General features: G+C 31.1%; 5 protein-coding genes across 7 annotated transcripts in view; 1 reads left to right on the top strand and 4 right to left on the bottom strand.

The window, feature by feature from the left end:
* The window catches only part of LOC127064054 (latrophilin-like protein LAT-2), a 40068-nt gene extending 29205 nt beyond the window's left edge, over positions 1-10863 (bottom strand). Inside the window, exons 1-2 of the mRNA XM_050994560.1 lie at positions 10249-10863; positions 5472-5689 (exon numbers count right to left, since the gene is read on the bottom strand). Of these exons, the coding sequence (XP_050850517.1) occupies positions 5472-5653 (182 nt within the window). The 5' untranslated portion in view covers positions 5654-5689; positions 10249-10863. The remainder of the gene's footprint in view (positions 1-5471; positions 5690-10248) is intronic.
* Positions 10864-11004: 141 nt separating this feature from the next.
* LOC127064048 (codanin-1) lies at positions 11005-14891 on the bottom strand. The gene is made up of 9 exons (XM_050994551.1): positions 14145-14891; positions 13804-14080; positions 13510-13670; positions 12840-13439; positions 12542-12778; positions 12105-12467; positions 11864-12029; positions 11529-11797; positions 11005-11458 (listed from the first exon to the last, which is right to left on the bottom strand). The coding sequence occupies exons 1-9, from the start codon at positions 14424-14426 to the stop codon at positions 11312-11314; spliced, it is 2502 nt and encodes an 833-aa protein (XP_050850508.1). The 5' UTR covers positions 14427-14891; the 3' UTR covers positions 11005-11311.
* A 425-nt stretch (positions 14892-15316) lies between these two features.
* LOC127064053 (cathepsin L) lies at positions 15317-17995 on the bottom strand. The gene is made up of 7 exons (XM_050994559.1): positions 17832-17995; positions 16741-16852; positions 16514-16666; positions 16227-16430; positions 15931-16136; positions 15710-15861; positions 15317-15608 (listed from the first exon to the last, which is right to left on the bottom strand). Exons 2-7 carry the CDS (start codon positions 16834-16836, stop codon positions 15400-15402), a joined length of 1020 nt encoding a protein of 339 aa, XP_050850516.1. The 5' UTR covers positions 16837-16852; positions 17832-17995; the 3' UTR covers positions 15317-15399.
* Positions 17996-18827: 832 nt separating this feature from the next.
* Positions 18828-19710, top strand: LOC127064062 (NADH dehydrogenase [ubiquinone] 1 beta subcomplex subunit 4). The gene is made up of 3 exons (XM_050994573.1): positions 18828-19023; positions 19333-19476; positions 19535-19710. Exons 1-3 carry the CDS (start codon positions 18892-18894, stop codon positions 19601-19603), a joined length of 345 nt encoding a protein of 114 aa, XP_050850530.1. The 5' UTR covers positions 18828-18891; the 3' UTR covers positions 19604-19710.
* LOC127064058 (trafficking protein particle complex subunit 5) lies at positions 19709-20722 on the bottom strand. Of its 3 annotated transcripts, none has more exons than XM_050994569.1 (4): positions 20416-20722; positions 20281-20345; positions 20036-20073; positions 19709-19932 (listed from the first exon to the last, which is right to left on the bottom strand). In XM_050994569.1, exons 1-4 carry the CDS (start codon positions 20580-20582, stop codon positions 19834-19836), a joined length of 369 nt encoding a protein of 122 aa, XP_050850526.1. In that variant the 5' UTR covers positions 20583-20722; the 3' UTR covers positions 19709-19833. The 3 variants fall into 3 exon arrangements, with proteins under 3 accessions (XP_050850526.1, XP_050850524.1, XP_050850525.1); XM_050994568.1 differs by having other exon boundaries at positions 19827-19932; positions 20135-20345; positions 20416-20717; XM_050994567.1 differs by having other exon boundaries at positions 20036-20345; positions 20416-20714.
* Between the last annotated feature and the right edge of the window lie 2316 nt (positions 20723-23038).

Genomic DNA, 23038 nt, shown 5'->3' with positions numbered 1-23038 from the left:
AGAGAGAGAGAAAGAGAGAGAGAAATAGAAAGAGAAAAAGAGGAAGAGAGAGAGAGAGAAAAAGGATGGAGAGTACCAACCAAGTGATCTTCCTAAAGCCTAGACACGGAGAAGCTAATTCAATCGGGCGTCGCTTTATGGCTCGCACAAAGTGCTCCCAACGGCACATCGTCGTTGGACGTCTTCGTAGCGTGCCACATACTACCGAAATGTGAGAGGTATCGATCTCAGAGAATGTTGGATCGATGTACCATCGATAGAACCCTTTGGGAAATCAAAGGCAGAAGACGAAGTCTTAAAGGTCGTCTTAAACGCTCGGTATGTTCGCCAGTTCCTTAGTCGTCGCACTTCCTTTAACCACCATCTCTCCTCTTCCAACTTTGCAGCCAGATGGTCCCAAAGAATGACAAAAATCATAAAGGAAAACGGTAGAGTTGATGATAGTGATGATGGTGATACCACACCGGTATCTATTAATGATATGTACTTCCCTTGAGAAATTATTAACTATGTCATCCGCGTAAATACACATATTTCTCGCAAAAACGTGAAAGAATCTACCCGTTTTTCTACTTCTACTCGAACTCTTTTCTTCTTTTCGTTTCTCTCGGGAAGTTCTTCTCTTTTTCTCGGTGAACTCTTCTTACGGCTTTTTTTATCCGACATCTCTTTTCACACCGTTCTTCGATGTTTCGTAACATCCACCTTTTCTTATGAATAAAGAAAGAGGGAACTAGAAAATAAATAAGAAAATATCGAATTCTCGGCATGATTTATAATCCGTAGAATATTTTCGAAAAAATATTCACGCGATAATTCGTCAATCGAAAGTATCGAACAATTTGTTAGGATGGTTTCCTTTGACGAAAACCACATAGGTGGTTTTCGCGATCTAAACATATTTGCCAGTTTCCCGTGCTCTTTCCGACTTGAAAAGCGTTATGGCGATACATTTTAACGAAGCCACTTGCGGCGACACGAAATTCCGAGGCGAGCGTTCCTTTGGAACGGTCAGAGAGCACGAAGGGTTTATAAGCGGCTTAGATACGTGCGATGGTATAGCAATCTCGTCCTATAACGTAGGCTGCCAACACCCTCCTTCCTCTCGATTCCTCTTTGACACGTTCGAAAAGGAGACGTATGCATGTATATATCTATGTATTTATGTACATACATAAATATCTACGTACCCTTTTCGTTTATCCCTAATCATGTTGTCATTTGATAAAAAAAAAAAAAATGACACCCTAATAGAAAACGAACTGGTACACTTGCCTTAGACGATGTGACCGCGGAGATCAAGTAAAGCCTCTAGAAATTACTCTCTCCAGCTCTGGAGGTAAGCCTCGTCTGTCGCGCGGATTAGATCCTTTCACGTACTATATCAGAAGAGGATAGAGAGTCGGCCACGTCGGAAACGTGATTTTACGTTAATCAATTTTCGATAAAAGCAACGCTGCTAATCGATCATTTCGAGCGTAGAAATTATTTTGGCTTTTCTTTCCCTTTTTACTTTGTTTTTTTTTCCATTCGTCAATATATTTTTTTTGTAAAAACTTACTATCTGTTAACTTTATGTTATATTCCTATGGACGAGCACAATATCTTGCAGAGACATGCGCGGCCATGATTGAATACATCCATCTCGCACATTAATCTCCCAACTCCCAATTGGTTCGCTCGTTGGAATCATGGGACGAACCAATGCGCTTATCGTTGATACGCATTGATTATACGTGACGGATATAAATATAATTTTCCGACGAGATAGCATACGGCTTTTTTTTCCCCTTTAATTTTGTTGATCGATCATTATCCCTGATTGTTCATTCCTCTTCAACTCGTCTTGATAACGAATATCTGTTTTCCGTTTAAACATGATGAATGATATCAATGCAATATTCTATTAACATAGAAGGTCTATGATATAGACAAAGTCTAGTGCGACAATGGATTCTCATATTGAAAGTTACCAGGCAGAGTCTGTTTTTCTCTAACTTGAATAAAGTAGATTAGAAGCTGAGTGCAGCGGTACTCTTACTTAGGAAGTCACTATTCTTTGTTGAAAGAAACGGCAAAAATATAGGTAAGGAGCTGGATCTAATGACTTTTTCTTGTAAAAAAGTCTACGAAGTTGATTAAGTATTTTTACGTGCAAAGACTCTCTGTCGATCATTCTATTTTCTTGAAATAATGATATTTTTTTTAATAATAATTGTTTTTCTTGAACATCTACCGTTCAATCCTAACGTTTTCTGCTTAAAAAGCATAAAAATGTCGACGCAGCAGTTGTAAGCTGCTTACTCTTACGAACGACAAAAATCCTTTTCTTCGCCTCTTTTCGTGCTGAATTCTTCATCTCGAAAAAAGACGACCGCATCCTTTTCCCATGAGGTTTTTAAAGCCATTACTCTCCATCGCTTCTCGTGGTTTTTACTACGAAAGCGTGTTAAGTGCAAAAGAAGATCTCGAATGGAAAGGAATTAGTACTTTGCGAAAAAAAGCCAAAGGTAACGACAAAAAGGTAAAGATAAGGGATAGTCGAGAACATGGAATTAACAATTGTGAATATAAATTTCACGAACTATTTAATACGATGTTCACAATTTCTCGAAATTAATTCGACGCGAAAATGATCCGCGTTGGTTCATATACCAAACTGACATTTCGTAAATCAATTGAGCCTTTAATTGTAACTCTAATTAACCTAAACTCACTGAGCGTCGGTCAAATTGAATGAAATACTTGCAAACTTCGATCACGAGCAGATTAGCTGCCTTACACGAATGATCAATTAATTGAATAGCATTTCTCACGGTACCGAGGGAGTATCGATCGAATATACCTAATATGCTACTAACTACGAGTTAACATAACTTATGATCCGTGCAATTAATATTCTATCTGTCGAACTACATTCTCGGAAAAATTTTTATGAGAGAGAGAGAGAGAGAAGGGATAGTTCTATATATCGAACACATTATTAATGATGGTAATAAATTCGCGATGTTACATCGATACGATAGACTGATTCAATTAGGAGTTATTAGGGAAGAGAATCAGGATGCAACTGCACTCCCCCTGAGTTACTGCATTTAAGCGCCTTGTGATGCCTCTAAAGCGATTAACTGCCGAAATGTCGTTGCACCTGGATGGAACCGCCCGGACGCGTATCTATCTACTATGAACTTCATACGTTCACCGTTCCATATTAATGAATGCGTTGGAAAGCTTGTGTAACGAGCGTTATATAAATTTTCTATAGTATTTTTTTCTGCTTTTTATTTGAAAAGCAATCGTTTGAAACAAATAAAAACAAAATCTCGTTAACTGTGCAATTAAAACTCGACTCGTCTTGATTGGGTTATTAAAACACGATTATACAATTTAATGATGATTTCGATGTCCAAAATCGTTCATTAAAGTTCCATGAGACGATTATAACTCGCATGGAAAGATTAACCCGAATTCGACGTAGATACAGCGATTCGATCGTACGTTGATACATATATTCTGATTGCTTTAAGCTAATGATATACGTATTGATAAACGCTCCGTTTTATTGTCGCGTACTTTAAAAGAGGAATTAACATTACATAACAATTATTTATTGATAAAATAATAATTGGTAAAAATCTATCAAATAATCGAAGGTATCGCAATCGAATCAATTCTGTCGGAAAATGTCAGATGTAAATGCGTTCTAACAACATTGGCCCGACAATAGGGATCTCGCAACGATTTTAACCTAATTAAGGATAACGTGGAAATGAAGTTAGAACTCCGCATATACCTATCCCTATAGCTTTATGCTATGCCTGCCAAAGTATACACAATCGCAAGCTACCTTCGATTCATTATTATGTATAACTACAGAACTATTTATTTGTTAAATCTAAAGCTATAACAATGAAGCGGGATTAAAATAATTCGATTCATATTATTTACGACGAATTAATTAATACAGTAACCAAAGCATTAGCTAGTGTATGTGTGTAAATTGGCGTATACGATGAATGCATTAATTTCAGCTTATCTCTGTGAGGTCAAGAAAGTGTCTGGGACAACTTGCTGGTATGAATTATGTGCGACCCCGTTTGGAAATTTGGCGCAAAATCATGACTGCTCTCACCTACTTCTAACTTTTCGTTTAACGTAAGCATGATATTTGCAACTATAATCACATATTCAAAAAAGCAAGAAAAAATTGTAAGAATAGTGAGAAAAGCTTGCGAATGTAAATGTTACTACCACAATTATGATATGATAATATTTCATAAGCAATTTATAATAAAAATGGTATCACCGTGAATATAAATATTGTATTACCACAAAATAGTGGTTGACTATACAGCCATTAGAAATTTACCAAAATTCTGATATGTCACGTCGTTCATGCGGTAAGTTTCAATTAAATTAACCACTCCATTGTAACGTAATAATATATTACTAGATAAACGTTTCATATTCGCATGCACGACATATGACGGTTCAAAATGTTCGAATAGAATTAAATATCATTGAATTTAACTTGCTACCATAGACCATGATTATTATCGCGATTGATGTTATTTCATTTCCAACTGTAATTTCGTTATATTTTCAACGCATATATGCAGAATTTACGTTTACTTTTTTTATTATTATTATTTTTTGTTTCTTACATAAGACAAAGGGATCTTTGAAATCTTAGTATTGAAAAATCAACAGGCAGCCTAGCCTTGTCAATGGCACCACCTTTGGAAAAAGGTCGTTCAATTTTTATTTCTCTTTAGAAAGCAGAGAAGCGCGATGTACTGAAAGTGATGATGATCGATCGAAAAAGAACAGAGGGTGCGGTTCTCTATTTCCACCAATTTCCGCAATAGGTACTCGATCATGAAGCTGGTTTGCACTTGACGTTACTTCTTTTGCTGTTTAACGCGGTCGACGCAGTGGTAAAGCGAGCAACCGAAGCTGGTGGAACTAAATTCAGTTTGAAAAGAAAAAAGAATGAAATTTGCTTTATCGATAATGTCTATCCCGCAAAGATAGGAAGTAGAATAAGAAAAAAATCGCTCCTTTCTGAAATTTAAGAATAACAATGAAAGAATTCATTTTTCATTGGTTTAATATTGTTTTTTATCTTTCGTACTACTTCTCATTTTCTTTACGCAAACTTCAAAGCGTTTGTCCAACTACAAGAACTTGTCTTTCATCTTCCTTACTTATGTTTCTTTCTACTTTACTTTTTTTCCTCTCCCCGCCCACCTCTCTCTTTCTCTCTACAAGTGTGCTTTTAGCAGCGTAACAGAAATGTTTTATAGAAAATTGTTACGAAAAGTTCTCGTACCTAATCGTTCAAAATGTACAAAGTAAGAAATAAGTTGTACATACACGCACAATGAACTTCCACTGTGAACAAAGCAGCTGTTCGCTTATGCACAATTTTATAGAGATTCTACCAATATATAAATGGAAATAAAACTTACCTATAAGTTATGAACGCAAAAACGAGTGCTACCAAAGAAAGACTTCCCCCGAGGACAACAATGAGACTCAAGACTCCACTTTGATCGAAGGAATTGGCGATACCCGTGGAAAATCCATTTGCTACCATACCTCCGTTAGGCTGATGAAATCCATGAATTGCACCGGTGTAGAGACTTTCCATTTTGTATGTATCCACTTGTTTATTATATATATATCCCTAGAAAAAAATTTGTAATTAAAACATCTGTTTTCTTTAATATCGTTTATTACTTATCCTATTATCGGTTTCTTGATATATAATAATTTTGAATAGGTATTGTTAAATGAATATAAATTAAAAAGGTAACATCTATTTACAAAGATATTATCTGGTTTAAACGAGCATTTATTAGGATTTACTGGTATCTAAACGTTACGCGGCATTGCAACTAAGTCGTGTGAGATTAAATACTGGAGAATCTAGTGAGAATCGAGACGTAGAACGTTGGGAAATTATCCTATTATTGAGTTAACGCGTACCGGTTGTACTGGCTGATTATTCGCACTGCAGCAACGTTAATATCGCTGGGTAATGTGGCGCGTATTAAAGAGAAAACGTAAAGCATCTAGTTAAAGCTAACTTCTTTCTTTTTTACGTTATTTCGTGAAAGGTAATGAAACGAGCTCGTTTACTAACACACCGTCTTACGTCGAGAAATCACAATGTAATTTCAATGAGAAAATGACGTAAATATAAGTAATAGCACAAGACTTTAATATTGTCTCGAAAAAAAAAAAAAAACCGTATGCGTAACAGGAATAAGCTCTTTCTATGAAAGTTAAACAACGATCCACGGACTCGAAGGGCCGCCGGCATTCCTCCGATACTTCAAATCAGTCAACTCAATTAAAACTTTTTTTTTTCCTCTCGAAGCTAATAAAGTAACCGTCAACGTTATATTCTTTCCCTTATATTGCTAATTTATTAAAATGAGAAAAAAATATTTAATAACTCGCTGGAAATTAGGGAAACATTTTTAAGTTGGTTTTAAAAACGATATTAAGAAAAAATTAAAAAGAGTAAAGATTAAAGATATTGCCTAATTTGTCAGCAACATGATCGCTTCGGTGAACTTTGTCGTTTGTGGTCAAGAGAGCATCGTGGATGAAAGTGTCAGACAAAACGGAATAAAGCCGGAGATTAATGGTAAATCAATGGCGAATAGGTAACATTGGATTTCGAGGTCGATCGACTCTCTCTCTCTCTCTCTCTCTCTCTCTCTCTCTCTCTCGCTGTATTTGCATAGCATTAAATAACGTCCTTAATTTCATTAAATTGATTAAATTTTTGAATAAAATAATAAAGTAAAGGTTCGTTATTCGATTAGAAGATTCATAAGTACAATGTATACGTTGTGTACGTATCTACGAAGACAAAATTTTCCGAATGAAAATAAATCGATATAACACTCCCTTTATTTCCATTTTCCGTGAGTATTCTGCTGACGTAGCTGGAAATATGAGAAAATAGCGAATACTGTGGTGCATTTATATAGACATCACATAACCAGGAAGATGGTACCGGCCTAATTGCTTTTACCGCTAATCGAAATTTACGAGCATCAACAAGCTCACCTAAAGTTTCTAGAAACTAAAGTGCGCGCGCGAGCATTTCTCTTAGCTTTTACTACGATACGTATGCTTTTCTAGCGCAACGAAGAAACTAATAGTTACTAGCGCAAAATATTAAATGTTCAGCTGCTTTCTTACGTGGAAAATTTAATACTGGATAAGGCGAGAGAGCGCAATGACACTTCATCCACTGCTACTACCGGAACATTAATTGATCAAAGAGTGTCTTAGCACCCTACGATGCCTAGGATCGATATCGAGCACGACCTTATTCGTCCATTTAGAATCCACTCTTCGCCTTTATTTCTCTTCCTCTCATTCTCTCTCTCTCTCTCTCTCTCTCTCTCTCTCTCTCTCTCTCTCTCTCTCTCTCTCTCATTCTCTCTCTCTCTCTCGGTCAATCGTTCGACGAATCGCTCGGCTTTTAAGGCGATAAACGACAAACGAGTAAAGTTGAAATCGTGGTTCCATTAAACCTCGATGAAACTCGAATAAAATTGAACGAATAAAATCCGGGGCAGAATAGAAAAAAGAAAAAAAAAGACAAAAAATGAACGTCAAATTTTTTATATTAAATTCGAGAAGTAAATTTTCTTTTTGTAATTACTTAAGAAACGAATATACTAAAGTTGTAAGATGCACATATTAAACGACTAAAAAAAAGCCTTTTACTCTGTATCAATTATCCATCCTTACGAGCGAGGGAGTCAATCAATTAATATTCTTCTTTTACAACTTTTACTCAAGAAAAAAAAAAAGATAATATCCTTGCGAGTAAATTTCAAAGTAAATTTGCTTGACGGTCTAAACGAAATAAAGAAAACTGCACACGAAGCATTTCGACCTTCCTTGTGTACAAAAGAAAGAAAAAAAGAAAGGAGAGAGAGAGAGAAAGGGAAACCCGGTAATATTTTGCAAAATATAGGTTATGAAAACAAGTAATTTCCTAGGCGTCATGTGTACGACGATGGTTGGTTGCCCCTTTCTAAAGAAATCACAGATCGAATCACGAAAAGCAATTTCATCGGGATTTTAACGTAGTGATCCATCGAAAGCACCGCGTTAAACTCACGTTTCCGTTCTCGTTTTGTGACAATCATAATTCGTTTCTTTTATTCGTTTCGTACGAACGTTCTTATTGTTATTAAATTTACTTGCCGAAAGACGAGAGCATTTCTTTTTTTTTTCCAAGGACATCAACAAAAATAAATTCTTCGATCCAATCTTATTCGAATGGAAATATAACATAATTAAATCTAGTTTAATCTTTTTCGTAAATACCATTCTTAAAGATCGAAATTTAATTGTTCTCTTTATAAAATAATAATTAATATTAATATATCGACTTCGCAGAAATCTGTTCATATTTAAAAATCAAATCTTACGTTGTTTCGTCCTTTTACAGTTGTGTTGTGTATGTACAATTAAAGGAAACTGGGCAACAGGAAAATAAATTATCAAACATTATTTTATATTATTTAGAAAAGTTGAAAAAGTGGGTGACTCTTGCGAAGCTAGTATCACGCAAGAATGATAACTTTCGAAAGTGCCATAATCGTTTGAGTTATTATCGTAATGCGAAATACGAGTTCCAAAAAGTCCGATTTTACATGGAACGATCGAGAAATTTACAAGCTGTTTAAAAGTTCGAAATCCTGGGGCGAAGTTTCGAAACGAGTCTATACGATTTTTATGGAACTTGATATTTCACGAAATCTTATCGTTTGATCTCGATGAGAGATTCCCAATAGTAAGAGAAAAAAAAAAGAGAGAAGAGAAAAAAGGAAAAAAGAAACATAACTTTCTCGATCTTTTGCGTAATATTTAAAACACGAGACAAATATCACACGAGATACCGAAATGTGAAACAAACTTATTTGAGCATACAACGTCTTTGATATAAAGAAGTAAATTACGAGATTCGAGCATATAAACCAGATTGCAATTTTCGAAATAGGGTATTCTCTCGTGGAAATAAGTTGGTTCGATGCCAACGAACGCCATGTAAAACTAATACATACACGCGAAATCTAAAATTGAATGGTTCGTACAACAAATACCACAGTAAAAGAATTAAAGTCTAAAAAAAAACTTGTTTTAAAGTTGGACATTGATATGTGTACAAAATATTGACCTGCTTCGAATCTCTACAAGGTTGTAGAAGGTCAAAAGCTAAATAACAAAGAGACATGTTTATGAGACACGAGAGACATTTTTATATTCTCGAAAGTTTCTCACACAACCGTGTATCCATAGTATTTCTTCTTGTCGTCCAAAATGTTTTTAACTCACGCGTACGAAAATATTCCTCGTAAACATAATAAAATCTTGCGATCTTTTTCATTAAGAAGAAAAGTTATGCTATAAAAAAAATAAGATGGATATTTGCGATAATTGCGATAGGCAATTTCGAAAGTTACAGAAGAGAGAAATATATTGAGCGAAAAACGTCGTTTCGTTTAGTATATTTACACTCGCACGTACTTACAACATAACCCTCATTCGCTTTACGTTTTTGTCACACACCGATTCGATGATCGTTTACACTTTTCTAACCACAACAGTATTTGGCTTCCAGTTCGATTCACGAGAACGCACAGTTCGGAACGATGCACTCTTCCTTTTCCCTTTTCCCGCCTTTTCTAACCCCTTCCTTTCTCTTTTTTCATTCATCCGATGCAAAACTTTTATCGATCAACGAACATTAAAATCGATTTGAAAGTTTTCAATCTCGTTAAACTCGCTTGTTGCTTACAAACGAAATAAAAAGCTTTCTTGCAATACCATTGAAATTATACTAAATCATATCGAGAAGTTTATTCGGTATACCTATATTTATGTAAATACTTATTCCCTACAAATTTCCTCGAGTAGTAAATATTGACGACAAAAGTTATTATTTACGCATATCGCACGCAAAAGGTTAGTGAAACTTAAAATTACTTATCATTTATGCTTCCTAAGTGAATTAATAATATTGAGAAAAAAAAAATAAAAAGATAAGTCGATACCAAAGTACTACCATGTCATTTCCATATAAAACATCGAATTAGTTTGGTTATAATTCTTCTCAATTTTTTATCTTTCACTATCACACGAATCAATTAGGAAAAACATTGGCAGGACTTTCGTTTCGTTTTACGTTTTGCTATCTATCTCACTTACTTGACGATGATCACAAATGTTGACGTCGCATCGACAGCACCCAACAATCGACTTCCTCTTCTATTCTTCTCTCTCACATTTCGATGAGTCCACGTGTACGCGCGAGCACGTGTTGAACTGCTTGAATTTATTGCGCGCACATCATCTTCAATCTTGAAACGCGTATGTCTTACCTCTTGTAAAAACTACGAATAATTGGAATGGAAAATAATAAAAATACACACTAATCATCTGTTTCTATCGATATCGTTGAGACTCTATTGTTATTCTATTCATAACAAGATAATTAGAAAACGTTTCTACAAATAATTTTTTTGTACTTGTTATATACGATTTCGTATTCTTATCAAATATCCTTCTTTATTTCGATCGAAAGAAGTCAACGATTTTTTGTTAAAAATCGGATATATTACAATAAAGCAACAGACTAGACTATTAGCTCCTATCCGTGCAACGCGCGGTTCACGACTGACCGCCACTTTTTGTTTCTACTTTACTCACTGTACCGATATGGCGCGCATGTTCCCACCAATCACGTACATCCAATCACGCTCGAGCTGTTACCCCTCCTCCCGCCAAATAAGAACTGTGTATGTACGACTATTTATATTTTTTCTTTCTTTTTGTACAGATCGCTTTTCTATTACTTTTCAAGAAATCCTGGTAACTTATTAGTAATGCTATTTTCATAATACTGTTGATTTCTTCTATTGCTTAATAACAAAATCTACATACAACAGAAAAAGAGAGAAGATGTAAAAGAAAAATATAACATTTTTATTTTAAAATACGTAGCATAACTTTGTTTATAAAATAGATGATGGTGCAATAATATACAGCCATTTCAAATAGAAGAATTAATTTTCTGAGAAATTGATTTACAACAAGTATACATACAAACTGAGAGGTATTCTTCTCATAAAAATAAAATAAACAGTAGTATAGTTTTCTCCTGTTGTCATGAGAATAAACAATGTACACTTATAAAATTCATATAGTTTACAAAAATTCTTAACAGATCAGAATTTAAAATATATCAATAGAATATATTGAGAGGATTAATCTACAAGAAATCATCACCAATTTCTATTTCACGACAGGTCTCTGCTATCCACCCAAGCAAATATCTAACTTTCTCTGTTTTCTCATCTGTCGACTTATAACCCGCAATACTTTCATTAAGGCACATTGATAATTGTTTTAATATAGGCTGCAAAGAATAGATAATATTAAATGGAAATATGTAAAATGAAGTTCACTCAGAAAATCTGAAAACTTACTACAGGCCAATCGTGCCTAAATAATGCCACATACTGATCACTCAAAAATTCTATATCAAGGACACTTTCCTCCAATAATCTCCTTAGAAATCTTCCGCACATTAACCAGCTTTCATCAGTTTGTGGTTGTGCAAGTAACATAACATTCCTTGGGCTCAACAATCTCAACATAGGAGTATCTGCTTCAAATATCTTAAAATTGTTTATAGTCCATATTTTAATTATCAGTTTTTGAATATCCTGTGTAAATAGATCCATTCTATGTGCAACTACAAATACATAACATATTATAAAACATTATATTATACTTTTAAAATAAATAATTTTAATCTTACCCAAAAACAAAGAAAAATCAACACTCAATAAATACAAGATTTTCTCTGGTCCTGTCACCAGATCAGCTCTTTCATTTAAAGTTTGATATAATTTATTCAAAATAAGTGTCACTGAAGTTATAGTTAAATTTTTTCCATTATTATCTATAATGTCCCATATCAATGACTATAAAAAGAAATTAAACATTGTGAGTTATTATTTTACTTATTAAACTACAAAAAAAAGCGAATATAGACATACTCTAATTTCATCTATGACATAACATGGAGCAGGAGCTGCTGAATTATGAACTTTTTCTTGCATTAAAGATACAGTATTATTATTTCTTAAAAACCTATTAATTTCTAACTCCATATCTTTAGTAAACAATGAGCCACCAACAATATGAGATTGTATCCATTGATTTATACGTTCTATGGCTATTCTGATTGCTATTTTTATACACATTTCTTTAACAGGCAATAAAGAATCTTCTGCTAAAAGCGATTCAATAGATTTTACAATTCGATTTTCACAGAGCTGAGGGATGCTTCTTTCACACTGTTCCTTCAAATTTTTAGAAGCAGCAGCAGCTAACAAAGTCATTTCCTTTACTAATGACGACTAAAATAAAGGGCATAAAAATTATATAAAATACGTAAAATACAATTTTCAGCATGAAGTAGCAAAAAATTCACCTTGAACTCACTAATATCTGTATTACCATTTGTTATAGTTTGTGTTTCTTTATACCTTTCTTTGTACTTTTTTTTCATAAGTTCTCTAAAAGCATCTAAATTTGTTTCTCTTGCAGTTGCCAATAATGTGTTACAAATATGCTTTACACAAGTGGATGCAACTCTCTCAGAGACAAAATCAACGGTTTTCCGAGTTGAAGCAGGTTGACCATGAAAAAAAGCTTCCTCTAACTGCAACTGTATTAAGAATTGTAATGATAATATAGAAATTATAATTTATTTAAAATATCTCAATTACCTCTAAATGTTTGCTACTATTAGTGCCAAATTTATGAAGTTGACTAGAAACAGGCGTTATGTGTTTATTTGGACCTCGTGTATTGTGTTTTATATTTTTTGTTGACATAGTATGTAGTTTTAAATCAGTTATAGGACAGCATTTACAAAGAACTGCATCATCTATTATATCTAATTTATCTAAACAATATTTAGTAGGAGTAACAGAAACAACAGGTTCTACAGATAATACATCATATGTCTGTGCTAACATTTTATCAAACTGTCTCCGAGTTTTTAATTCTTTTGTTTGATATATTTCTTGCCAAGTTAAACAAAAATCTTTAGGAAAATTTGGTAATTCGAAAAACCAATTCAATGTAGATTTAAGTAAAAGAGCAGTTTGTTGAGACATAAGACTATCAGAAGAAGTAAAATCGTAAGTACTGACACTTCTATAGATATAATATAGTAATTCTAAGACTGGTTTGTAGTATGGTAATCGAAGAGACACAATATCCATCATTGCTAGGTACTTTACTATCCAAGGTATACTTAAAGACATTTTTCCTTCTATTATTGCATTCTGAAGGCAAATTTGTAAATTTAACGATGGTACAACCTACAAATAATAATTTTTTTGTATTATATATAATATACTTAATATAATCAATATTAAATGTATAACTTACACTACTTCTAATCTCAATTTGTGATGTTATGATCTCTTTACTAGCACCTGATTCTAATCTATATGGTAAAGATACAAGTAATCCCAACATTTTTGCAAGTAGTCTTAAACTTAATACACAAGTGATAAAAGTACGTTGTGTTTGCTCATCCACTATTGTTTCTAAAATATATATATGTACATATAAATAAAATATAGTTATTTATTCATTTATTATTCAGCTTTCTTATAAATAGAGAGAGAGAGAGAGAGAGAAAGAGAGAGAAATATATATTAACTTATATATAAAGAATACCTGAATCCTCTATTTCACTGCCAATAAATTGAGTCTTATTTAATTCTGTAATTTCATGTACTAAACAATTTTCTAAATGTGTATAAAATATTGGATTAAATGCATGTAATATGAAATCTCTAAAAAATTCTTGAGTACCAGGGAAAGATGGACCATAAACATTATTTTGGGATGATAAAGGAGTAACCAATCTTTTCCTAAGCTGTGTCAACTTTTGTGGATTAACATGTTTTAATGTTTTAAGAATACTTATATTATCATCATCAACTATATCTTCCTAAAACAAAAATTTACAATATAAATGACTCAAATTCCACTACAATAATTTGTATATAACTTACTTGTTGCCCTTTTTGTATACATGAAATAAGGAGTTGAGATTTAAATAATCTTGCAAAGTGAGAATAATTAGTAGCGTCACTATGTAGCGTGAGCATTGTTCGTATCTTCCCTCCTAAGGCTACCTGGAAAGCCCATCCTGGTACCAAATGGTTTTGCTCCCATATTCTCAAAATTTCATAAAATGTATCCCTTTGTTTTCGAAAAGTATGAAATGCAAGTCCCGATGGAAAATTTTCACGATTATCAGTGTCTATTTGAAAGCATACATTCACTTCTCCCATTGCAGACAATATTTACAAAAATGATCATAAAAAAATCTTTTTAATTATGTATAACATGTCCTATATATGTCTACGTAAACAAATGTTTTATGGTAATATACAATTGTATTCCTCACTCTTTAAATCGAACTGTTGTAAACACATTCATTTATTTAGATAATCTTTTACAGGTTATGTTCACGAAATATACTTTATATTACTATGTACAAAATAAAATTTGAAGACATCTAAATATGTATCACAGAGTAACACATATTAAATATTATTACATTTACTACATTAACCATTCATATTTATTTTTATCACTGTAAACATTACATATTGGTCCCTTATAGTATTTCAACGTGTATTGTCAGACATTTATGGATGCTTGTTCACAATAAAAATGAAAGATATCCTCTGATATAGAAACAAGTTACTCTAGCGCCATCTGATAGTAGCTACATGCAATTAGAAGCAGAGTACTCATAAATGCGTTTTAACTGGTTCGTACTTCAAAAGTGTATCTTCAAATATAAATCCCATACTTATAATAATATAAAATATTACAGATAAGCGTATACAATGCAACGTAAAAAACAAACTTGTAAAATTTTAAAGGATCATCACAGGTGCTACTATTATTTCTCATTGCACTACGTGCTTACTTTTATTTCTATACACACATACGCTTGTACATATGCACATGGACACAAAATATCGTTTATCTAGTGTCAATGATAATAACAATAATTTATACACGCATATGTATGCATAATGTATTTATATTCCAAACTTAAGATATAAATTTTTTTTGCTTATAAATAAAAACTCAAATAGAAATGAAAAACAAATATTGACAATAACTACTAAATTCTAAATTTAAAGGTATGTTCACTAAACTTATATGCTTCGGTTTTAATAAAGTTTTTTAATTATTTACAGTTATTATGAAGACTTCATTCCCAGCAACACTAGCTGCATAAATGGATGTTTAAACAAGTGGATAACTGGCAGATGTAGCTACACCGCAATGATTTTCTTTATTTCTGGCCATTTTTATGTATCCTTTGTCACCCCAAGTTGTGTCCCAACTATTTTTTACTAACCAATAATCATCTCCGTTGTCGTCAGTTCCATATCCTACTATTAGTACTCCATGGTCCAAATTTGTAGAAGAGCATTCAGGTTCATAATAAACACCTACATTTTTATAAAAACATTAATTCGTTAAAGTAAAATAAACTAGTATGATAAAAAGAAAAAATTTCTTAAATATAGAAAAATATAGAATCACAACAAACCTTCAGAATAAAATTGGAAGGATTGGTGAGAAGCATCAATGGCTATAGATACTGGTCCTACAGTAGCAACAGCAGCTTTCAATTTTTTCTCATTTCCTTCTGGAATATCTACATATCCAATATCATAGGCACCACTATTATTTGGATTATACCTATAAATCAAAGTAATAAATATATCCTAATCTACGAATTTTCTGTTCATAACATAATTCATTATTTACTTGCAAGTCTCCCTTTCTGCTTCATATGGATAACTTTTTTCTGTATCAAGGCCTTTGTTTTCCTTAATATATTGAAATGCTTGATCCATAAGACCACCTTGACATCCATTATTACCATACTTTCCAGAACAATCTATTAAGTTCTGTTCACTTAAAGATACTAAAACACCAGTTTGTCTAAAGTGTTGCCCTTCCAACGCACCTGTCTATAAAAGAATTGTATTATTAATTAATAATCTTTAAAATAATATTTATAGGAATAAGATTAGTTAATTTTTTGAAAGACAAATAAATACCGTTGAAAATGCCCAACATGAACCACAAGATTTTTGATCTTTAACAGGAGTAACTGCACCTTTTTCTCTCCAATCTACAAATTCTGGTAATACTACATTTGCTGGTTCAATAAATGTAGCACCAACAGGTTGCCTTTCTGCTCTTAATTGTAGATTTGTTGATTTATTAAAACCATTCATTGTTTGTGCAAACTCATAATGAAGCTATAAGATGAATATTCTTAAATATATATTACATATTAAAAATATTACTCAATGTATTTTGATGCAAAATCCTTTTTACTTACCATATCACCAAATTTATTCATTTTTAATTTGTAACCAACTTGTCCTAATTTATATTTACGATTATGTAATGCGATCTTATGTTTATTATCCATATATATTTTCATTCTGAATTTTTCCTCAGCATTAGATATGTAATTCTTACTATGTTCAAGCTATAAAAGATAAAATTTGATGTTAGAAAGTATCAACAAAAATTAAAAAAATAAACTTTTATTTTTAAGATTACCTTATATGTTGTCCATTCTTCTAAAACAAGATCAAAGAATGAAATGGCTTGAACAGCAAATATTGCTGAAAGTAGGAAGACCAGTAATATCTTCATGACTGTATAAATTGAACTGAAAAAATACAATATTATATAATAATCATAATTATTATATATAATTTTAGTTAAGCTCGAAGATATTTAAAAATACATAAAATGCAATGACATGATTAATAGAAAATATTTTTATTGTTTGGGATTGTAGTCCTTGATTATATTATTTTTCACTAGGAATACAAACAGCTAACCTAAATTTTAATTTTACGATTATAAGATGTATTAACTATAATATTTACTAAAATTCACTTTTGAAGGTTAAAACAATATAAAAAATATAAAACAATTAAATTATTTTCAATGACTAAACGATTCCAGCTTCTTGGATACGAGTATGATTATTATTGCAAACGTCATTAAATCGTATAAGGAAAAAATACGTTCATACTTCAATTGTCAATATTTTCCGCATTCTTATAAAACTAAGAAAAATTTCAAATTAAAATAAATTTAATGCACGTTGGAAATTCAACTAATAATCGAACGATTTCAACAATATAAGAATTATTGAATGAAGTTAAAGGATACAAAACATTACAAATCATAAAGCATTCATGGCATGGAAGTTCTTGCGTCATCCATTTTGTTTCTTCTTAAAAATTTATTCATAAAATGTATACTCTCATTATTATATAACTATATAAATAAATATTCAAATCATTTTAATAAATTTTATATTAGTATATTAACGATCAGTATTTTTATTTGTAAATAGGGTATTAGTTTAATATGGTAGAACAAAGAAAGTGAAGATAAGCGTTTAATTACGTGTATTAAAGAAAGAAAATAACAATGTAGAAAGCAAGCGACTTCGTAAAAAGAAACATCTGTTAATATATGAAATTAGTAATAACGTAAACAAAAAGTTTTTTTTAATGAATATCTGTAAAACTTCATTTATGAGTCATACGATATAATCAGATTAGATATTTAATATGATTCACGGAGAAACAAAGGCTGTTTAGTTGCATATATATATATATGAAAAAACTTACCGCAATGAACAAAGATCACTCGAAAATACAAAATAAGAATGATAAACGAATCGTCGTCACTGAACGTTGCGATGCTTATGAGACAAGAAAACGATGCTTCGCGTGTTGTTATATCGAACCCTCCCCCTATATCACGTGATTCATTTGGTTTGTCCTCTAGCGTTGCTTTGTCCAATATGCATGTAGTGATTTTATCTTTTGCTTTTACGCATAATATCACATACGATATTTCATAGAATGCCGTTTGATCACTTCTTTTATGATACGTCTCATGTGACTACGATAAAATGAAATACCGAATAATCTACATAGTTTTCTGCGATTTTGATCATATATTTCGTTTAAATATTCGTAATTACACAGACATATGAATAGTAGTCTTATATTCCAAACAAAAGAATAATTGGAATTTCTTTTTTTTTTTAACCGATTTATTATGACCATGACCAATTGGCATATTAATTTTTTAATTTCTTAGATTAGCGCAAATTTATAAAACATTTATCTACACAAACGACTATTACTATAGTTAAAAATATTATACTTTGTTACGTTTTAATAACATCGATACTGATCCAAAAGTATTTCAAAAAAGAAATTATTTAAATATTCTTTTGTGATAATATTGATTTACAATAATTAAGAATAAAATTACATTCAACTTATTCGAAGAATTTGAGGTAATGTACGAATGTATGTATGTATGTATGCATGTATTTATTTAGTAAAAATATTTACTTTTCATATTTTCATCCAGTATTTTTAATTAAGCAATTATGTATGTGTGTGTTATTAGAAAGCAATTGTTTACATATTTTTTAATACAGAAAAGTTTACTACACGAATTTATAAAGAAATGTTTTATAAGGAAAAAATATGTAAAAATTATATTTATTTTTTATTCATTTTATTTATAATTTTCTTAAATTTTGCGAATTTAATATCTTCATAAAAAATTAAATCTCAATTGAATCTATCTTCACGCTGTAAACTATGAATATATCAACTTACTGCAAGTTCTTCCGAGTACGTTCTAAGGAAATTTACGTGGACAAAAACTATGTCTGGAAACAAGGTATACGATATTTCGCCCGAAGATCGGGAAGTTAAAGAATGGAGAGCTTCCAGACGTTTAGAATTGAGAAACGAATATTTAAGAGAGTTGCAAGATCCTTACCGAACTGAAGAAATTGTACGTAATTTCAATGAATAAACCTAACCTATAAAATTATCTACTTTCAGGAGTATCAAAAAGTTTATTACAACATCATGTTGCGATATATGATTGTATAAAAAAAAATATATATGTATAGCATTACTTTAATTTTGCACATTATTTGTTATTAATATTATTATTTTAATATATTAAAAATATTATATAATATTATATAATAATTATTTAATCTTATGTTCTATAAGATAAATTAAATAATTTACAATAAAAATAATAAGTATAAGAATATTCATTTTATTTATGTTATAAAAATATATTTATATATAGCTAGACAAAGGATGGTTACGATTTTATGCTACAAGAGTACAGCTTGAACATATTTTCAAACAAACTCCTTATAATACCTTGTTAATGTTTGCTGTTGTGGGAGGTACATTATGGTTTACAGGAAGTATTATAAAAAAATTCAGGGTATGTATTAAATGTTAGTAATATATTTTTTTTGTCTATACAATTTATCTTTTTATAGGATAGCAAGGAACTCCTGTATCGCACAGGTCAAGTCTCATACACAGATAGAATGTTTAAATTCCATTAAAAAGAAAATATCTTCTTACGCAATATAGTTCAATATAAATAAACAATAATGAAGTAGAAATTGATATGTAATATTACATGTATGAAATAAAAATAGAGGAAAAAATATCTATAAAAATAATTATTTTATCTTTAATTAGAACTATAAGTTGATTTTACAAATTACATATGTTTACTATAATTATATCATATTACAATTAAATAAGATTTATTGCATAAATTTTATTTTTATTATCGTTCTTCTAGTTGTTTATCACGTGCTATGACTGCGTCATCAAATTTTACCATATAAGTTGTTCCTTTATGCCAATGGGCAGTAACTTTAGCTGGCTGGAACAAAAAATACAATAAGTACTTTATATAGATCATAAAAAGAAATAAACATATAAAGAATAATTTATATACACAATATTAATAAATAATATACACTTACAAAGCCACAATCACAAAGAACAGCTTCAACAATTCCAGCTGTAAAAGATGCACAATTTAAGCTTCCTTTGTCTTTTGGAACTGAGACAAATTTATTTACCAAAGCTTCTTTTTCAATAATATAGTATGTTCGTTCATCATCATTTGCATGTTCTAACTTATCAGCTTCACGACCAAATAACGATTTCCATAATGTACTTTTAATAAACAATAATATGTTTAAAAGTTTAATTTCACGTTTCCCACCTTTTTCTCTTACAACAAGAAGATCAGTAACTCTATGTCCTATCTCAGCACCTATTTCAGCTAACCTAATTGATTAAAGTATTACAATAAGATTTTACAAGTTTATTTTTAAACAATCATACAATGATTACTTACTTATTTTGTAATTCTGGTACAGTATAAACACGATTTTGACAATACTGTACAAGTTCTGAAAATAAAAGAGCAAAGCAACTTAAGCTAACCTCTCCTTTTCCTTTACTCAAAGATCTATCTAGGATACTTGTTCGTGGTCGGACTGCCGAAATTGTAATACTTGACATTCTTATGAAATTATACTTTTCAAAAATTTAAATAATGAAAAATTTCTTTATGAATGATATTTCCGATATAATTATCAACGATTTGACAGTAGATTCATAACAATTATGAAGGTAAGTTCACAAATCTTACATTTAGCGTCAAGAAAATGCTCATATATTTTATATCCGCCTGAAATACGAAGGACATACATGTATGTAACAAAGAAATATTTTTATTTTTTATAGTTGAATATCTTTTACTAAAAGTTATAAAAGACAACAGTTGAATTATTATAAATAATTATAATATTTCTTCGTAAGTATTTTTAACCTTCTGTATATGTATAGTTGGAAAGGCGCCAAAAAAAAATATTTGAGTATACGGAGTACAAAAAACAAATATTTAAATAATAGCACATTCGCTTAAACATTATAAAGATTATAACGCGCGAGAAACAAAATTATTTTATTATAAACTTTCAATATTTTGAAATTGTGATCTCGGAATTGTTGACTATGTGCAATAACAACATATACGGAGTTTTTCATTGACTTTGTAGATTACGAGATAGTTTCTTTTTGTACTTCGACGAGAGAACATCGAAGCTCCATCTTTCTAAGCGCGGAAACTTAGAAAATAATATCTTCGATAATTTTTCAATTATTTAAACAATTTTTTATATAAAAAGAGTATTGAAAATTAATATTTAAACAATAGTATATTCGCTTCAACATAATAAAGATTATAATTAAAATAATTTTATTTAAAATTTAAATACTTGGACATTTTAATCTCGAGGTCATTGGCTACGTCTAATATCAACATATATGGGTTTTCTATTAATTTTGAAAATTATCAAGATAGTTTTCTTATGTATTCGGACGAGTGAACATCGAAGGTCCCTCAGGATGACTTTCTTGCAATTAACAATGCAGAGTTAAAATAAATATACTCCAGTATCACATATTTCCATAACAATTTATACAATTTATTTTATTTTAGACTTAAATTTTGAACTGGTGGTCATTGGCTACATGTGACGTCATCATAATCGAACCTTTGATTGACTCTGACAGTCACTGGTTTAGTTTCGTTTCGTATTTCGTGGAGTAAACATGAAAGTTCTCACAGGATGCCTTTCGTGCAAGTAATAACGAAGAGTTAAAACAAATATATTTCTATATCACATATTTCATTAATACTTTATGCAACTTATATTATTTTAGACTTAAATTTTGAATTGGCGGTCCTTAGTTACGTGCAACGTCAATATAATCGGATATTTGATTGACTTTGACAATCACTGGTTTAGTTTCGTTTTGTATTTCGAGGAGTAAACATATAAGTTCTCACAGGATGCCTTTCTTGCAAGTAATAACGAAGAGTAAAGCAAGTATATTTCTATATCACATATTTCATTGATACTTTATGAAACTTATATTATTTTAGACTTAAATTTTGAACAGGAGGTCTTTGGCTACGTGTGACGTCAACATAATCGAACCTTTGATCGACTTCGATAGTTATTGCAATATTTCGATTTTGAATTTCGACGAGTGAACATAGAAATTCTCAGAGAATATTTTCCCTGCAAATAATAACGAAGAGTTAAAGTAAATATATTTCTCTATTACATATTCGTTGAATGATTTATATACTCTTTTATTATAACAGTGATACCGATTATTTTGTTTTTATTTTTATGTTTCAGAACTTCGTTGCCGTCGCACGAGTAGCAATGAAGTAATCGAGTCGCAATGCAGTCGTTAGTCAGTGTTTATTTGCGTAGTTTTTTGATTTTTTAACAGTCGCACAGACTGTGCTTATAAAAGATAGTAGAATTTCACGAAATAAATTCAGTGATCGTTCGTTAATAAATAACTACCGCGAATTAGAGTCAGTGCATCATTGAAGAGGATCTCGATCAATTTCGATGTCCACCTACCTCATTTTCAACCAACTACAAATCATCCACCCTCAATTTCGACCTACATCGCGATCCATTGTTTTGGAGCCATAGCAGAACTTCTTAAGTAGTAAGTTAATTTTTTAAGTTCCTTCGATCACTCAATCATGCCGAGGACGAAAGGTCCGAATCGGCATGAGTGAATGGTTGTAATTAATTAATAGAAGAGCACAGAGTGATCATAAGTAAATTTCTTCGGAAATTATAAAATTTACAATTATAAAACGCAAGTAATACGGGGCAAATGGTTGCATATTTCAATGTTTATTCAATAACAGAAAATTATTTTATTTTAGAATTAAATTGTACAATGGGGATAATTTTCATCGTGAATCGACAACAATGTCGGGTCTTTGACCGACTTTTATAATTCCTAGTTCAGTAGTGCTTTGGACTTCGGTGAGGGAACATAGAAATATTCACGGATGCCATCCGTGCAAGTATTAACGAACAGTTAATTCAGATATACAATAGTTTATTTGATTTTATTCTTAAATGCGAAGTGGGGAT

The sequence above is a fragment of the Vespula vulgaris genome, chromosome 5 (assembly GCF_905475345.1).
Source record: "Vespula vulgaris chromosome 5, iyVesVulg1.1, whole genome shotgun sequence".
NCBI classification, from domain to species: Eukaryota; Metazoa; Arthropoda; class Insecta; order Hymenoptera; family Vespidae; genus Vespula; species Vespula vulgaris.
The sequence above is the reverse complement of the archived record's forward strand: the minus strand, read 5'-3'. Positions and strand labels throughout refer to the sequence as shown.

Bases quoted from the DNA above. Each gene is read 5' to 3' on its own strand.
- LOC127064062 (XM_050994573.1), top strand. From the start codon at position 18,892: ATGTCTGGAAACAAGGTATACGATATTTCGCCCGAAGATCGGGAAGTT. The intron at 19,024-19,332 runs GTACGTAATTTC...ATTTATATATAG, and splicing joins CTTACCGAACTGAAGAAATT to CTAGACAAAGGATGGTTACG. The intron at 19,477-19,534 runs GTATGTATTAAA...ATCTTTTTATAG, and splicing joins GTATTATAAAAAAATTCAGG to GATAGCAAGGAACTCCTGTA.
- LOC127064053 (XM_050994559.1), bottom strand. From the start codon at position 16,836: ATGAAGATATTACTGGTCTTCCTACTTTCAGCAATATTTGCTGTTCAA. The intron at 16,431-16,513 runs GTAAGTAAAAAG...TTCATCTTATAG, and splicing joins TGAATAAATTTGGTGATATG to CTTCATTATGAGTTTGCACA. The intron at 15,862-15,930 runs GTAAATAATGAA...TTTGATTTATAG, and splicing joins GCAGAAAGGGAGACTTGCAA to GTATAATCCAAATAATAGTG.
- LOC127064058 (XM_050994567.1), bottom strand. From the start codon at position 20,582: ATGTCAAGTATTACAATTTCGGCAGTCCGACCACGAACAAGTATCCTA. The intron at 20,346-20,415 runs GTAAGTAATCAT...TTAATCAATTAG, and splicing joins GTACCAGAATTACAAAATAA to GTTAGCTGAAATAGGTGCTG. The intron at 19,933-20,035 runs GTAAGTGTATAT...TTTTTGTTCCAG, and splicing joins TTCTTTGTGATTGTGGCTTT to CCAGCTAAAGTTACTGCCCA.
- LOC127064048 (XM_050994551.1), bottom strand. From the start codon at position 14,426: ATGGGAGAAGTGAATGTATGCTTTCAAATAGACACTGATAATCGTGAA. The intron at 13,440-13,509 runs GTAAGTTATACA...TATTATTTGTAG, and splicing joins AAATTGAGATTAGAAGTAGT to GTTGTACCATCGTTAAATTT. The intron at 11,798-11,863 runs GTAAGATTAAAA...ATGTATTTGTAG, and splicing joins TGATTTTTCTTTGTTTTTGG to TTGCACATAGAATGGATCTA.